Source organism: Mizuhopecten yessoensis, unplaced genomic scaffold (genome assembly GCF_002113885.1).
Source record: "Mizuhopecten yessoensis strain PY_sf001 unplaced genomic scaffold, ASM211388v2 scaffold7547, whole genome shotgun sequence".
Lineage (NCBI taxonomy): Eukaryota > Metazoa > Mollusca > Bivalvia > Pectinida > Pectinidae > Mizuhopecten > Mizuhopecten yessoensis.
The window spans coordinates 832,188-851,171 of record NW_018407102.1 but is presented as its reverse complement, the minus strand read 5'-3'; the positions used below and the strand labels follow the sequence as shown (position 1 = coordinate 851,171).

General features: G+C 35.7%; 1 protein-coding gene across 1 annotated transcript; it reads left to right on the top strand.

The window, feature by feature from the left end:
- The first annotated feature begins 876 nt into the window (after nucleotides 1-876).
- On the top strand, nucleotides 877-13,668 carry LOC110453953 (chitotriosidase-1-like). Its single transcript, XM_021503211.1, has 10 exons — nucleotides 877-905; nucleotides 2,324-2,381; nucleotides 2,880-3,074; nucleotides 3,386-3,642; nucleotides 4,025-4,149; nucleotides 6,978-7,101; nucleotides 7,893-8,084; nucleotides 10,913-11,035; nucleotides 11,432-11,828; nucleotides 11,945-13,668. Exons 2-10 carry the CDS (start codon nucleotides 2,324-2,326, stop codon nucleotides 12,100-12,102), a joined length of 1,629 nt encoding a protein of 542 aa, XP_021358886.1. The 5' UTR covers nucleotides 877-905; the 3' UTR covers nucleotides 12,103-13,668.
- The last annotated feature ends 5,316 nt before the right edge of the window (nucleotides 13,669-18,984 follow it).

The window sequence follows — 18,984 nt, the reverse complement described above, 5'->3', positions numbered from 1 at the left end:
TCGACAATATCTATGTAGCTATAAGTAAAACATGGGGTTTTCTTATTTAAAATGAAGCAGCTAGCGTTGCTTTATTGCATGGATTCCACTGACGCTGTATTTGACTAGCATTATACAGGTATGATTCAGCCCACTATGCACCAATGTTGCTTTTAAAGTATATTGTGTCTGACCCTCTAATCGTGACTTGAGTGATACATGTATCGACGACAGTCTTCTTGAGATTTGCTGGATAGTGATACATGATGTATCCTGATAACCAATATAGTACGTAGTACGGGTTTCCTATCAGCGTAGCTACAATCTACTATGGATACATTCCATAGTCCTCATCAGTATCTGACTTTAAAAGTTTTAACTTAATAATAATCTTTTAGATCATTGGAGACCTAAAACTTTCCGTTGTTTGACTGGAGAATTGAAAAAGTTAACGGAGCACCTAGTTTTGGCTGCGTTATTTTTCTTTTCCCTTTATACGTGTGTGCGTTTACAATGTCTTTCGTTTTGTTTCGGTGTCTTTATTCAAATATTTTGTCTTTTTTTATGTCCACTTTGAAATATGACTTTGTCATGATGTCTTGCCATGCTTTTCTTGCTTAATAAACTTATACAGTTACCCATCGTAAGAGTTTGCAATTCATTCTTTTCAGTTTGAATGACTTCTGTTTGAGATTATTTCATATTTGTTCCGTTTGATTAGAGTTTTTCGTACATTATATTTAGACTGCTCCACCTTTGTCGATATGTATTCATGCTGGGTTTTTTTCACTTAAAATCAGTCACACTCTGAGTTCATTCACAACAAGATTCTAATCAATGCAATTAGCAGTTAGACCCTATAGCATATTGACACTCCCGGCGATCTGTTGTCAGACAGTAGACGGAGTGGGACATTAAAAGGCACGGTATGTATCACACAGGACTGTTTATTTGGTGTATATCATTTTCAAGTCAGAGAAGGAAATTGAATGCATTTGCAATTTTTATGGAGCTTTCTAGAGTTTTGCTAAGAAATTGACGCGTTTTTTTTTAATTTAAATTTTTCAATAGTTACTTCTTTAACTATTTGAACTGAATATATGTGTTATCATTTAGAACCAGCATTCTAGGAAACGTGGAGAGAGACTACGGTAGGTACGGAGAATAACAACATACTTTTCATAATATGAACCAATATGTGGTGATAAACCACGTTATCATATTGTACCCGATGGAATGCTGTTATATCAACTAATTGTGTACTGGTTGCAATTGTAATTCTTGGTTTACCTAAATTCATGGGAAAAGTAATTATTGCCTTCAAAATATGAAAAACCACAGTGTATCTGACCGGGTTATATTCATCATATGATCCATCGTGTTCCCTTCTCCGTCTACAGTTACTCTGATAATATTTCAATCTCTAGAAAAAATAATAAGTGGTATAGCTCCTGAGGAGTTCAATTTCGAGTGAATGAATCAGGGGACAATAGTGGCACGTTAGCTTAATCATCTTTACTTTGGTTTGGTTGTTCTATTTTCGTTTTATAAACTATACGTATTGCCCTTGTGGTAGAAATACATGTTATTCAACCATAAGGGCTTTGTGGTGATTTATTTTATTCACACATGAAATTATTTACATTGAAAAGTACCAGTATAAAGCCTGTTTTTCACTTTGTTTTATATTGTAGCATCTCCTCAGATTTCTTTTTTTCTTATTAATATTTAAGTCTTAATTTTGTCCTAGTGCTACATGTTTATATCACCAAATCAATAATCATATCTCTTTATTGAACCAATCGTGCCCTTTGTCTGACTGTCCAATGCACTGATATTGTAACAACTTATTTGAATAATGAGTATATAGCCCACAGGCATACTATATTTTGTACTAATGGTGTTATAAAGCTAGATTCATATCAGTTTATATATAGATACACATATTGAAAACTTGATTGCGCCAGATATTATTTTAAACTTTACAAATTTTGTATTACACCAACAGACGTATGATAATTTAATTATATTATAATATGACGCTTTTCCATTAACTTAAGTTTGCAGTTTGAAGATTTTAAAGTATTACGCTTGAGCAAACTTCTGTCGAAATCCATAAGGCTGACGCGAAATGTATGATTGAATGTTGTTCGTGATTGCGGTTTACCATAACCACAAAAAATTGTATACATGTATAAAGTTAAATGTTTAGGCTTTACAAGATCAGCGCGAACCAAATAATCCAAAATTAATGAAGTTTGATTTCATTCAGTTGCTAGTATTTGTTGTTTTAGAAATATTTTTCCAATTTAATACTGATAATTCATTTACATAATCATTACAGATGGCGTCCATTCGATCTATAACTATTACTGTTCTTCCGGTATTGCTATGGATTGTGGGTAAGTACATATGGTTTCTTCTATTGCAAAGAACGATTTGAAAACATTGAGGCGTCAAACATTGAGATCTAGTTTGTTAGAGACTCGAAATTAGACTGTGTCTCAGTTTGGTATGTATACAGGACCACAAACACAAGATATACACAATGTTGTGTTGGGGGAAACTATCACGGAATTTGAAGAAACATGCGAAAACTACTTTTTTCACATTAATTGATATTTTAAACATGTGTATTTGTTCAACATTTTTCAATAGGACACCTCAGTACTAAGTCTGTCATACCCACAACCAAACATTTGTAGATAGATACGGCAAGTTTAAAATGTCGACGACAACGAGCGCAATCTGTTTAAAATACAGATGTTCATTATACACTACGTCCACGTAGGTGATATATGAACATCTGTATTGTAGTCAAATTGCTACATGTACCAGTGCAGACAAACGGAAAGATATCAATGACTCAGCGCATACAGTAACTCCCATATTCCGTGTAGGTGTGGCCAGTGGAGGGTACGTCCGCGTGTGTTACCACAACATCATGTCCCGGCACCGCCAGTCCGCCGGTAGATTCCAGCCAGAAGACATCAACCCTCATCTCTGTACCCATGTTGTATACGCCTTCGGCGAGATAGACAGCTACGACCTGAATGGAACTGCAATCAGTAACGCAAGCTCACCTGATGATGCTGGTGAGTGATAGGCATGGCTTTGGCATGATTGTAACAGATTATTTCGATTTTGATATTTTAAATAATAAATATTAATTCCAACAGTTAAGACGCATATATATCATGTCGGATCAAGATAACTCGATATATTATGTTTATTCATTCGTTACGTTTTATATGGACGCACATCGTAAAAAGGGTTAAAAAAGGATGGTAAATGTTGTCTCGCCTTTTAAAATCTCATTCATATCCTTGCAAATAAGTATTTTGAAATAAAACATTAAAGCAAGGAGTAGACCTTTCTGTCACTTCCCTGCCATCTGATGTTACAGACATGTTTGAAAGAACAGTATCCCTCAAGAAGCAGAACCCACATTTAAAGGTGCTTCTGGCTGTTGGAGGCTGGCTTAATGGCGTTGCTGAGTTTGTAAAACTTGTTGAAAACGAGGCTAACATGCGCCTGTTTGCAAGTAATGTTATCACGTTCCTACGAGATCGAGGCTTCGATGGTTTCGACTTGGATTGGGAGTATCCTGGTCACCGGGGAAGTCCAGCTGAGGACAAACAACGCTTCACTACCTTGATTCAGGTCAGTGTTCCAATTTTAGCGGTCTTACACTAAGGAAGGTACATTTATACCTGTACACAAAACTCCTAAAGCTCAGCTCAGAAAACAATATCGAAAGTACTGATCCATATTGGGAACGCTGCAGTGCATGGATTAAATGGATATGTTTCTGTGTCATTTTCTTTAGCATTTCAATTTATAAATTTGTATTTGTTGAAGATATAACTGGCCTGTTTATTTTCTGTTTTGTTGTTGTTGTTTTTTAAAGACAAACGACAACACTATCCAAAATAATACAACAATTCCTACAGCTTAAACTGCTTTTGCCCGACACGGGGACATCATTTTTGCATTTTTGAACCTGAACTCCATTGATACTAAGTGACATCCATTCCTGCTTTAGATCCTTCGTGACACATTCGAAGAGGAAGCGACTAGTTCGGGTCTGGAGTGTCTCTTACTGACAGTCGCGGTAGGAGCCAGTCAATGGATCACACAGACCGCGTACGAGGTGGACAAGCTAGCCAGGTACCGGGTATTTCGGGACATGTATATTTGTATCGCTTAATATATATTCTGTGTCAGAAATTGAATAAAAGATATGCTGATTGGTGTTAATACAGATTCGTCTGTCCAAATTTTTGATAGAGAGCTACATCCATTCATTTGTACAAATACACAATTTATTTGTATTATTACACAAGTATGTCTATATATGAACTATTACTAATATATAAATCTCCCCTGTTTTGTACTAGTATAAAGTAGTCGTCCAGATATGTACTTTAACGAGGATTTCTATTCTGCTTTGCACTTATACAAAGAGGTTTTTTTCCTTATCTGTACTGACACAGAATATGCTGTCCTAACTTGTACTCACACAGGGTGGTGTGTCCTGCTTTGTACTAAAATATAAAATAGTCCTTCCTTATGTGTACTTACACGGGTTAATATGTCCTAATTTGTACAAACTCAATGTATATAGATTAGACACGCTTGTTTTGCTGTACACAGCAATCTCTCTTAATTTATTTGTAATACGATGAGTAATTTGTCCTTAATTTTACTACCTTATGATTCGTACCGAAATTACTCTTCAAATGTTAGTGAATATAAAGTAAAATTACTTCTTTTCCAATAAACAGAGTATATCAAGATCTGCATTTATACAGAGTAGTCCAAACTTACAATGCATTTTAACTTATAAAGAGTTGTCCATCCCTAATTTTACTAATAAAGAGTAGTCTCCCCTGATTCATACAAAAACGAGGTAATATTTCATTACTTGTCTTTGTATTTACTCCAGTCTTTCCTTTTAAGTATGTTCTGATTTGCACTTATACAACGTTCCTGTCCTGATTTATTCTTATAAATAGAAGACTCTCATGACTTGTACTATAAAAGCAGTATAGTGTGGCCTCTACTACTTTTTAGAGAAGTCTGTCCTGATTTACACCCCAATTTTACCTCTCCTGGTACATTGTATATTATCATTAACAGACCATTCTCCTGATTTGTACTAAACAGGTTGCGTTTTTTGTTTACGTTCTTATATCTATACACCGCCCATTAGTATTTGCGGGTGTGGTCAGCTATTGTAATTGGTTGGTTTACTAAAACAAATTGATTGGTGTATGATGCAGTATTAAGTACATTATAGTATATAGTACATACTGTTATATATATTGTACATTGTAGTATAGGACAAATAGTGTCTATGTAGTATAAAGTGTATGATATAGCATACTTTATACAATGAAGGATATATAGTTGCAAGATTCATCAAGTCATTGCTATGTAAAAAAAACGATGTTCTTACCCAGAAAGTTTCGCTGATATTCTGCCAGCTTGGTCACTGGTGACGTTAGTTATGTCACCAGTGACCAAGCTGGCAAGCTGGCAAAATAAACTTTACATTCCTGCTAAATAAACCTTTTCAGTAATGAAGAATAAAGTATGTAGTGTAGAATACAATATGTTGTGAGATTGGAAAGAGTTACTTTGTTATATGATGTTTTTACATACACTTTAGGTCAGCAATACTTTTTTAATGTATTTTTAATGTTTTTTAATGTATGATCAAGTCGTGTACCTTTTTTGTTAAAAAGTCGTCAAGATTATGTATTTGTTGATAACGTTGCAGATGATAATTTATTTGTTGGTTAAATATTAGTTGTAATATGTTTGTTGATAAATTAGGTATTGGTAAAGTGACCATCTGTCCTTCATTTCGTAGACATATACGTGTAAAATATGATTAAAATCAGACAGTAAATTAACATATATGACATTGCTACACATCATTCTAGTAGTCTAGTATTGTATTTTATTATTAGGTGATATATGTTTTCGATATTTAAGCAATCTGATAATAAATCAATATACCCAGAGCGTATGTCAAAGACCGTTCTAAATAACTTTAACAATTTCGTCTGTTTACATCAATCTACCGTCACTCTATCCAAAACGGGACACTTTACATTCAAATTTTTATAAATATATTAATGCAATATCGATTCAAAAATGTAAACTTTTCATAAATAGAGACCACTTTTCTTTGCTATAACAAGACGATATTTTCGGCACGTGGTTCTATAAATGAAACGCAAAATACTTTAAGGGTCACATCGGCTCTTGAGTAGGTGTAACTGTACTTTGAAAGGGACACTTTGGTATTTTGGCTTATATTGAAAATAAACGATCATTATAAGCGGAGAGTTACACATAGTTCAAATATTTAAAGGAGTTAAAAAAGGTTCTGATTAAATTTTTCTCCTAATTGATAGAACTAGTTGCTAAAAATGATACACAAAAAATATAGCGTCGCACGACACGAAATGGAGATAGTTATGTTTCATAATTATTTCTAGCTATCAACTGTCCGTTTGCAGCCAATAAAGCCGATATACATTCAAATTAACATAAAGGTATCATGTACTGAAAATTGCAGACATAAAAATGTCTTGGTCCAACTTCCCCCAAGTGTCTCGTTTTTGATAAACTGACGTTATTTGTCTAGTAGTGCCTTTTTCTATTATGGTGTTTCCATTTTCGATTTTTTTCTGTTAACCATGGTCAACCATTATCTGACATTTTTCCTTACGTGGCCACTCATTGTTACAACATGTCCTAACCATGCTGTTAAACATGATCAAACACTGGGTCATGCTGATTATGCTTTGGACATTAACCACATGTACAGTTTACTAAATTCAGTCGTTTGTCTGGTTGATTTGGTATTTCAGTCCCTTGCCCTCTATCCTTGAAATTTGGATTTTCTTTTGAATCTCCCATGACGGGGAATCTGAATGACTATATCCTTTGTGTTCAATATCTCTACGTTTCTGTTCTAACAGTAATTTGGACTACATTTTTCTGATGTCATATGATTTACATGGACCTTGGGACGGTCGCCTCGGACACCATAGTCCATTATACAAACGAACCGGGGAGTCACCGTCGGATAGTCGCCTTAACCAGGTCAGTTCTGCTACAGGATGTCCCATCTACATCTAAGAATGTCGTCTTTTGGAACTTTTGACGGCTCTAGAAAGTTTGCCTTTTTGGATACTGAACTTTGTTGGTAGCTGTGGAAAATGTTGTCTTTTGAACTGTTTGTTGAAGGATCCAGACTTTTTGTTTCGACTTTTTGGCCGTTCGTAGATGGCTGTAGTAATGTTTTGTCTTTTTGGCCGTTTATAGATGACTGTCGTATTGTTTTGTCTTTTTGGCCGTTTATAGATGACTGTCGTAATGTTTTGTCTTTTTGGCCGTTTATAGATGGCTGTAGTCATGTTTTGGTTTTTTGGCCGTTCGTAGATGGCTGTAGTAATGTTTTGCTTTTTTGGCCGTTCGTAGATGGCTGTCGTCTTGTTTTGTCTGTTTGGCCGTTCGTAGATGGCTGTCGTAATGTTTTCTTAGGGACTGTTTGTTGAGGTTCTCCAAGAAGGTCTTTTGGCCTGCAGATGGTTGTAGAAATGTATTCTATGGAACTGTTCGATGAAGGGTCTAGACTTTAGTCATTAGGACCGTTTTTACATGACTGTCGGAATGGTTTCTTTGGGACTGTTTGTTGATTGCTATAGAAATATTGCCTTTTTGACTGTTAATTGCTTTTAAATGCTGTTTTAGGGACTGTTTTTTTTTAATGTTGACTTGATGTCACTTTGTTGATGATTCCAGGAATTTTACACTTATGATTGATTTTTACTGGATCTTGATATGCAGTATAAGCTTCAACATTAACATTGATGTTGTGATCTTGCTTTCAGGATTGGGCGGTACACAACTGGCTGTCACTGGGTGCCCCTCGTGACAAGTTGGTGATGGGTATTGGTCTGTACGGACGAACCTTCACCACGTGGTGGCCTTCTAACCAGCCCAAGAAGCTAGGGATGGGATCAAAAAGTGGCGGCGAAGCTGGGTTATACACCAATGAAACGGGCGTCCTAGCGTATTATGAGGTGAAATAAATTAGAAATCAGATCATCATTGTTTCAATTTCATTGTGTAACCCTGGTAAATACTAGCCGCAATATATCGCTCGGCTCGAAAGAACTTCTCTTTAGCTCGATCTGTTGAGCGTAGGACTAGTAAGCCAGAGGTCCCGGGTTCGATCCCTAGCGGAGACATTGATTTATATTTAATTAATCATGCGATCTATTACATTGGCGCCCACGTAGGGACCCGGGAAAAATACTCGGCCTTGCTCCACAATCATCGCTGTTAACCCTGAAAAACTCGAGGATGAGTTCTTTCCTGGAAGGGGAGTATGTAACCCTGGTAAATACTACCAGCAATATATCGCTCGGTTAGAAAGAACTTCTCTTTAGCTCGATCGGTTGGGCGTAAGACTAGTAAGCCAGAGGTCCCGGGTTCGATCCCTAGCGGAGGAAGTGATTTATATTTAATTAATCATGCTCTCTGTAACAATTACACTGTTCAAATGATGAAAGTATATTTTATATATCTTTTTACTGTTAAGATAGTTTATTGGATGCTGTGTACAGCGTTCATAGCGGTTCTCGCCAAGCCTGGGCAAATCAAAACCAAACAACAGACTTTCTTCTTCCGCGGAAGATCTTTAAATGCTGTGTTGATTATTTCATGGTATGATTAATGCTATAAAATGATGAAATACATATGAAAACGATCAATAAATCAAAGAAAAATGTAAAAATTTTACGAAAAGGCGAGTTTTTTAGTGAGCGTCATGAACTATATCAATCTCAGATTACTACGCTTTTTGGACCGAATACTTTCTTCACAACACTATCTCCTTCCTCGAAAGATCTTAAGATAATGTGTGTTCATTATTTCATGATATGATCTATGCGATACTATGGTACAATATATCTGTATAAGTCACAAAAAATAAAGAACATATGTAAAGATCTTTAACAGTGGCGTTTTTAATCAGTGAAAGTTCCGAACTATATTTGGTTCAAATTACTACGCCTCGTATTCTAATACTCTGAAGTGAGTGTATAAGAGTTTCCTCCCCTTGTCAATCATTGCGAGGTTTCATGCTCGCGACTTGTTGAACGATTGTTTGATAACTGTCCTTGATAAAGTAGGCTTCGTGTTTTCTTTGTCCCAATGGAAAGTCTCCAAGTGAAAGAGAATGTTGACTTATACTAAAGTAACCGTCAGTAGCTGTGCCTAACGAGTTTATTGATAGCTTCCTAATGCGACAATAGCTGTGCCTTACGAGTTTGTAGATAGCTTCCCAATACAGTGCTTCGTGAATATAGCATATTGAACATCAAAAATTAAAACCGTATATACATATTATTCACATAACCAGAAACTGAATATTTATATAGGCCTTTAACCTTCGTTACAATATCGAGAGAAGGAGAGATACACAAGGGCATTGCATAAGTCCGTGATTACACGCACTGGAAATAATACAATCTCGTTTTAGTTTTTTGTATAATTAATCATGATAATAACAAATTGTAATATTAATATCATAATCATTTATTTATATTATCTATATAACATTTTTTCAATATATATTTAATTCCTCAGCAGCAGATTTCCATGTGTATATGTACATAAACCTTACTGAGGTATGCATATTTACATATAAAGTAAACATAATGGAGGTTGCCAGGGTTGAGGGGCCCTGGGTTCAACTCCTGAACAATAACATTGTCCTCACGCAGGAGGTCTTTCTCACGCCATACACCTTTTATCCATTTAATATGTCAATTTATTATACATATATATTTATATGTTCCTATTGTGAAAGAAAAGGAGACACATTCAATATCAAAACAAATTGTAATATCACTGATAGTAATTATATACATAGTATTTAATAATATCTAAAATAATCCGCATTCGCTCTACACATATACTCACCCATGTTGTGTTATAAATAATTATTACCTATTAACCTAATCTTTAACAAGTTGTGATATTATATTACTTGCAATGTACGTATTTAAGTTCATGTGTAAGTTTCGTCTAACAGGTATTATATCTCACTCACAAATGTACATATATTTAAATCGTAAATCTTATTATTTAATAACCATTAATCATCATGATTTAAGCATATTGTATATAGCGTATACATTCACATTTAAAACGACAAGGAAATGAATAAAAGTGAATAATAAAAATAAATGATTCAATCCGGAAACTAAAAGGTGCCGTGTTTACGTTTGTTTTTATCTTTATACTGTAAAATCATGGCGGTGTCTACATGTGTTCGGAATTTATTTATTTCTCTATTTAATCGTAAATTTTAACTTTCCCATACTACTACGGAACAATTTTGGTTTGCAGGGTTGTCTGGTCAAGGTCACTGTTACTATTTTTAAAAAGATCATATCTGCGCTGTAGCAGTTTCATTCCTTGAAGGATTTCCATCGATTTCAAAACACTAATTAAGGACCATAATATCAGACAAGTTTCAATTGTTTTAGCAATACTCTGCTTGTTATGTATATTTTTATTGTAAATTGTGATTAAGGGATGGGCTATTATGACACTTACTCAACAGCATGTTCTTTATTATTTACTGCCATTCTGTACTGATATAGCACCTCCTTTATTCCATTATTTGAATCCTTCATATACAGCATCCCTGAGTGCCCTCGGTACTTTGATTATAGTCAAGGGTATACTTATTACGTCAAATGCGAGAGAAAATATCAGATATTAACAATAAAGAATGTTTATGTTGTGTCAGAAAGATAATATGGTGACAGTAAATGTTATTTTACTTTTTCAAATAGTTTTTGTTAACAAATAATTAGTAATTGTATTGACATAACAGGTGTGTGATAATATCCGGAACAAAGGTTGGACCGTGGCGCGTCACCCCGAACATATGGTGCCATATGCGTACAGCGATGACCAGTTTGTCGGCTACGATGACGTGGAAAGCGTAAGAGTCAAGGTAAGATAGGAAATATTTTCTTGTGCTTCCTTAAAAAACAGGAACAGGACATCAGCTACGTATATTGTCAATGTAATGGTTAATTTAATATTACTTCATTTAAATTGTAACTAAACCGACTGAAAACCATGATTAATTCGCAATAAAACAACGAGGTCTGTATACTAGTAACATAATCGTCTGATAACGACGTACTTATATTTATAGCCAACACAAGTCTGTGTTACATAAAAGTAACACATGTTGATTGAGACCTGATAATTGAACGGTTGCATTATGAAATTACCTAGCCTATTATTACGAAGAAAAAACTGACGATTTTACTGTTAAAAGGTTCATGTAGATATTGACGAGCTCCATCATAAGTGTATTAATCCAGTTTTTTGTGTATAACAGAGTGAGTATATAAAGACACAGGGCCTCGCAGGAGCCATGGTTTGGTGTTTCGACTTGGATGATTTTAGCGGCCAATTTTGCAACCAAGGTCCTTACCCTCTTCTCCAGAAGATCAATGATGTTTTGCGATCAGGTCAACGTACACAGACAGCACCTGTGCGAACACCTACTCCAAAAATAGCCTCGACGCCAGCACCTACTCCAAAAATAGCCTCGACGCCAGCACCTACACCAAAAATAGCCTCGACACCAGCACCTACTCCAAAAATAGCCTCGACGCAAGCACCTACACCAAAAATAGCCTCGACACCAGCACCTACACCAAAAGTAACGTCGGCGCCAGTACCTTCTCCTAAAAGAACATCAGTTCCTACCGTTGGTCCGAGTACATCTTGTGGTAAGGACTGCATTACAAGTAAAATATGTTATTCAAATAGTCAAAAATCTTAATATGTAATGTAAGATTTGAAAATGTGATATCATTCATGCGTTTGATATTTATTTGTATTTCAGTAGATGAACCAAGTAGCTGTCCACATGGGACCTTCTTAGTGGACCCATGTGACCAAGCATGTTACTACCAGTGTGCGCATGATACTGCCCATCACCGATGCTGTATTTCCGGCTTGCACTGGGACACGTCCTTGAACACTTGTGTTTTCGCAGTGTAACCGTTCTCCTACTTGCTTTACAGGGTAAATCTTACTATGATAAAGAATATACAACAACTGTGTTACTTAAAATGTATAGTAGCCACCCTAATTTCATCAATACGAAATAGTTAATGCTGTGCTTTAACATAAACGACAATATGTACATTGTATATGACCATGAACGTCTTATCTCATTTTGTCCTTTTGAAAAAATGATTGCACTGTTATACCAATTATGAAAATATGTTTTCCTGTGCAGTGAGCATGACAACGAAGCGACAAGCTCCTTTTCTGAGCAACTATACGCACAACAACCAACCAACGAGCCTTACCTGTGTAAAAACGTGGTGTGGTGTACTGGCAGCATATTCAAAACTATTTTAAACATGACGTATTGTGTTGTGCGGTGAAAAATTTATTGTAATATTGTATTGTCACGTTGTTTGACGTAATTTTCATTGAGACATGAGTGACTTTTCTGTTTTGTTTTTGCCCTGTCCGCGATAGTAAAGAGAGAAAAGCATTAGTATATACATTACATAGCGACATAGTATAAGGGGAGATAACCGTATACTGTAGCTGACACAATTAAGTATTAGGAGAAAAATATATTGACGGAAAAAAAAGTAACGTAACTTGTTTGTGGTAAATTCCAGTGCTATTCAATACCACATTTGTTCTCCGCGGGCCGAAATCACTGCCCGTACCCTCCTCACCATAGATCTCATCAGCCTTTTAATTCTTTGAACTGGAATATTGTTCCATTCGCTAGAAGTGCATGCGTAAGGTGGGCGACGTTGCTTTGTTCGTTGGCACGTTTTCCAAACAGCCTGTTCAGTTTGCCCCACAAGTGTTCAATGGGGGACAAATCTGGACTGCATGGTGGCCAATCAAGTACTGGGACGTTGTTTTGGATTAGAAAACGACGACACATCCTTGAAACACGTGGCCTCGTATTGTCCTGCTGAAAGGTTAGCTTCTGCTAAGAGATAAGATGAATAACGGTGGGCTTGATGGTTTTATCCCGGTATATAACGGCTGTGAGTGTAAAATTGCCCGGGTGACAACTAAAAGGCGCTTAATACCATACGAAATGCCCTCCACCACTCCCAACAACCCCTCCCCCTTCAACCAAAACAGATCCTCCTCAAAATCTGTTAGCGTATCGTTCACTGTGTTGGGATACACGTTGCCGCCCATCTGTATAATGTAAATAAAGATATAACGTACTCTGTCCACTCATTACTTGTGTTGGTGGCGAAACACACATGAATAGTATAGAAACTTTTGATGTACATGCATGTACCCACTGTTGCACGGTTTTCTACATTCGTGTTATATTTTTTGTTGAAATTACATGTAATAAGTTTTATAAAGACCTTTTATCTGATGTATGTTTTAAACAATGCCAATGGCACACAGCTATTTCAGTCTGATTATCATATATTTGGGTGGTTTTTTTCAATATATTTTGAAAAACGTAGTATAGGAACGAAACGGCAGTTGCCTCCCTTCCCTTGTCATATGTAATATGTTGGTACATGTACGTCAAACAGTCTGTGATCAACGTCAGTGGGACAGGACGAACCACGACAGAGATACAAAACGTGAAAACGTTGTACAATAAAAAATGAGCCTCGATATCGCAACAGTGTTCAACAGTTTGTATCAATTAAGTTTGAAAACTCGAGATCATAGCCACAACTATTTATTTTAAAAACTGAAATTCATCTTTTTATCATTTCTGATTGTGTGCAACATAGTTATGTTCAAACATATTCCATGATACGTAGCATCTTAAAGGATATGTTTGAAATGAACCATGTTGCATACCATCAGAAATGTTGAAAGAAAACATTTCAGTGCTTAAATGTATGTTCGAAACAGCAAAAACAGCATTGTTTTATCGCTTTTTGTAAAACTAACTGTTCCCTCCTTGTGGTAGTCTTTGTAAACCAAGCTTTTTTGCTTGTTTAACAAATTGGAACAGTCATTTTCGCGGGAAGAAGATCGTGCTTTCTATGGTTTCCAGTTCCGTAAGGCATCTTCTATAAAGTGAATTGAATCACGTCATAATTTGTCTCCAAACTCCCAAAGACCCGAACAGTTTCCGATTGTTATATATTAACGTGTAATGCTTGCTGCTATTATAGGTTTATAACATTACTTTTGTTGGCAGGTTTATCTAAGGACTGTAATGTACATATTGTCCATGGAATTCGACTTTCATTTCGACTGTTGCATGGTTCTACATCCGGATACGTAAACCACAGGCAGGCTAATCTCGCCCAATCAGAAATAACTGTACTTGGATGACACCACGTAAATATCCATTGTATAAAGATAGAATATACAAATGTACAGGACATACGTTCTTTTAAAATCCTATTTTGTGCTGACGCCAGTAACTAAAGGTACTTTTACATTCAGTTTTTCCTCAAAATTTGCAAAATTGTTAATCAAGGGCAGAATATTTTTTAGTCATAGATCAGTACTTACTAACATAAACATTATGTTACACTGTTTGCCAATATCGAGGTGTTAATTATAAATGCTATATATCTACCTTAGCCTTGTGGTAAACATTGGTTTTAACTGTACTACTATACTAATAATCTCAGTCCTGTATTAACCACAAAAATGTTACATTCGTAGATTATAAATCCTTATCTAATCCTTGTATTAAACTAAACGAATGTCAGTATATTACATTTTTGCGGGAACAAGATCTATCTATGGTTACCAGTTCAACGACATTCAAATTAAACAATATGAATGTCAGATCATAGCAGTCCTAGGCACTTTGTCTCAGTCCTGTATCAAACTAGTTGAATACCAGGAAACCTAAATAACACATAACCCTTTCTTATTTCAGTCTTGTATTAAACGATATGAATGTGAGAATTCTACAGTCATAAGTAATATATTCCTACTTCAGCCTCGTACTTAAATAAATGATTTAAAGTGTTCAACAAAGGCAGTTTGCTGGTGCTTTTAGAGAAAGCGTTCAGGGAAATCTACGGGTTGTGGAAAATTGTGTCCTGCTATAGACGAATATCGCAACACTACATGCAATTGCAGATAATACTCCTAATTTCAGGTTTATGTAAACATTGGACCAACATCCTTATATCACATCTTTTTGTAAATGTGTAGACAAATGTTGTCAAGACCTGCCAATCATAGAGAAGACGTCCTAGACGACAAATGGCAGAGTGCTACTAGGATAGTCCTGGAATATAATCTCTATATCTTTGTAAAATTATTGACGAATGTTGTCAAGATTTGTCAATCCTGAAAACGTCCTAACCCTCAACCGTTGCTTTAAAAGTCGACGGATTTCAGAGTAGCACAGCTATCGACAATACGTCTCTGTATGAACATTTTGCTCAAATGTTTGATTAAAGTCAAGTACTACAGCCATGTAATATATGTTTCCATCCCAAATATGTTACATTGTGTTACATCATAATCAAATAAAATACATACCTTCCTCAACAGTGTGTATCCATGGCAGAGTACGACAGTCGTGTAGTATGCCTCTTAAGATGGACACTATATATAATAAACTTACTGATGAGCAACGTCAAGCTACAGCAATAACATAAATACCTTCCTTCCTCACCCTTGTGTGTAGGTGTTGGCGTGACAATACATATTGCACAACAGTGCCTAAGTTAGCCTTGTATTAAACTGTTGACCGATGTGGGAGTACCACATCAGCACTAAATGCATTTAAATACCTATCCCAGCCCTCATTTGAGACAAAACAACGATTTAATCAACTTTAAAATTATTATGTTTCAAAAATAAGTTGGGCACATTTGAACAAATGTCAATCTTTGAATCCTAAATCTGTTTCTTGTCAACCAATGGCCTTCCCCAAATAAGCTCTCTCTCTTGCCTTTCATCTGCCCTTTTCCTCTTTAATATTCCATTCCTATTTTTATTCTTTTTACGCTTATTGATCGAAACCTTCTTTTGTTCTTGCATGCACCCAGTGATAATCTTAGCATAAAGGACTATCCGAAACTCAGCAAAAGAAAATACATGTAAAAGACAACAGTTATGTGAATAATGTTCTTATAATTGGCATAAAACATAAGCCGTGCTTATATCGTTATAGAATATCTTAATTATAAAAAAGCACCTTGTAAAATGCACCTTGCACCTCTAAATGTGAGCTGTAACTTAAGACAAAAAAAAACCACTCCTAATTCAACATTAACAATCTCTAGCAAAACACCTTTTCTCGTGTGTATGCTTATCTTGAACTAGGATAAGTCGAACTGGAATAAGTCGAACTAGGATAAGTCGAATATCTGTCTTAACTGGAGCATTTTTTTCTCCTTACAAACTCGAACATCTAGATATCTTGAAAATTAATCCTTGTTCCAACTAGCTTTAGTAAAGTATTGTTATTAATTGAAGTTTTAATTTGCCTTACCGAGATCATTAATATTGTTTGTGTTAGCGGTAAGCTACATTTGTACGTTATATTGGTGTATTTACTGTGTCAACGGCCAGGATTGTAGTAACATACTCACAGGGTGCTTGAGACGTTTTCTATTTAGAAGTGAACTATACTCATCTGGAAAATATATTAGAATTTTAAAGATTGCTTGTACCTCCTACCTCGAAAACACAAGACGTGGATTACCGGAAGGACATATACACATGTAATAAACTCGATTGTTGTTTGATTGATAGCGTTGATCATTTTAATATCGCTTATACACTTTGAAAAGCTGTGTATTAGGGGGATTACGCCACCCGTGATACCGCTGTTGTGGCCAGTCCTTCAAATATATCGCCTCACGCGGCGGGAGATATGACTGTTATGTATCGCCTCGCGCGGCGGGAGATATGACTGTTAGGGGCAGTACTTCACATAGCTAGCTCATGTAGCAGTTGGATATGGATGTCATGGGCAATCATTACAAAAGACCGCCTCGCAGCACCGGGATATATGGTAGTCTGACCCAATACTGTTAGCGTCACGTGGTGGGAAATTCAAGTGTTATTTGCGGTCATCCTTATTCCTTGTTTTTGTTAGTAGTTTCATATCTTTCACGCAGCTCAATAGAAATCGATTCCATCTGATGTAGTCACTAATATCAACACGATATCAATCCTTCGCGAACTTTATCTAGCAAGATATAAGCTATAGATGCTATGAACAGTCCTTTGGATTATATATATGGCTATCTGAGTCCGCATTCCCGGAAGACGCCTCGCACAGCAATAATTATGTGCGTGTAGTACAGGATGTCCTTTAACAAGTATACAGAAACCTTTAGGCATTAGATAGGGATATAGCAAGTTTCTGGTTCTCCGAGACCAGAGCTATTTCCCTACTATTCACTGACTTGTCTCCCGTTCTACCTGTTCAATATTTCTCTTTCACCTTCAAGGTTACATTTACACCCTTATCCCTAGCGTATAACAGATAGCAGGGTGACGTGACACAATATCGCAAGGAGGGAATAAGTAATACAACCATATATCATACCATAATAATCTACTTCAACGTAAGAAAACATGTACAAATCAGGAACGAAAACCGATTACCTTTGCTGATATTCACTGTTTTGCAGCGAGATAGGATAGGAGAAAAAACACCCCTCTCGGTGAGAGCCCAAGAGAAATCTCAACCCTCGAGATGAGCTTATTGATCGTCTAGTTGTCTGCTTGAAAAAAGCTCAAGGTAGGAAATCAAGAATATAAATATACATATATATATATATAAAATAAACTTACNGGACATTTAATCACTTTTTATTATATATATATATATATATATAGAAAAAGCCTTTGTTATATCATCAAGGTAAAGCAATATTCAATTAATCATTCTCATTCTCATTCTCAGCAGCAACGCATATATCATCTTAATATATATAAATGTATGATGGCCTGCATACAAACGTGGACCTGAAAATAGCATTAACACTTATATGTCAAAAGCAAAATGAAATTCATATTGAAGGACTTCCGGTTGGTGTCCTGATAAGACTTGCTGCGGTTAAGCTCATGACAATTTATGTGATTCTCATGCCGTATCTGGCGTGGCTGTCATACCGTTGTTTGAACAGTTGGTATAATTTATCCTACCATTTGCATTTTTGAGAGTGTTATTCGATCATATCAGAGTAATTGATTTGAATTACAAACCTCAGAATTCATAAATTTGTATGTTTGGGTGAGGCTGTTTTCATATTTTATTGCTAGATCAAACTAACAACAATTTGAACTAAACAAAGATGGTATTAAGGTTTGCCCTTTCGCCCATTCGCGCAAACACTTTCGTCCATTTGTTTGCAAATATCCCGTTTGGTATTATATCATAATATTAATTAGCTAAGTATATTTTTATCACAACTGGATTTTTATATCAATGTGTAATACAATAGTGATTACACTTTTGGTATTTGAGTATATTTGAACATCTAGAACTTTGATACGACATCATCTATGTGTTTTGCATTGTCATATTGACTATAGCAGTGCCACGCTTTGTTATTTATCTGATAAACTAAGCTGCAGCCGTCTGCAGTGCTCTAGAACACCATACCACAAAATCAAATACCCTTCCAAATAAAAAGGCCGTTAAAACTCACCTGTTTATGTCTGCATTTGAGTATATTGAGTGTAGAAGTCTTGTAAATACCATGTCATCTATTATAAGCACAGGGTGAAGTACGACAAGCAGCTGTTTCAATGGATTTATTTGTCTTATATATCAATTCATATGATTCTATGACTCTAACACATTCATTATACATGCACTGCCAAAACGCCCATGGGCAACTTTGTCAATTAAAAACGTTTTATAAATCCTTTAAATGACTTTATCATTGAAATAAAAAAAACAATAAAACTCCAGAAATGAAGACAAGA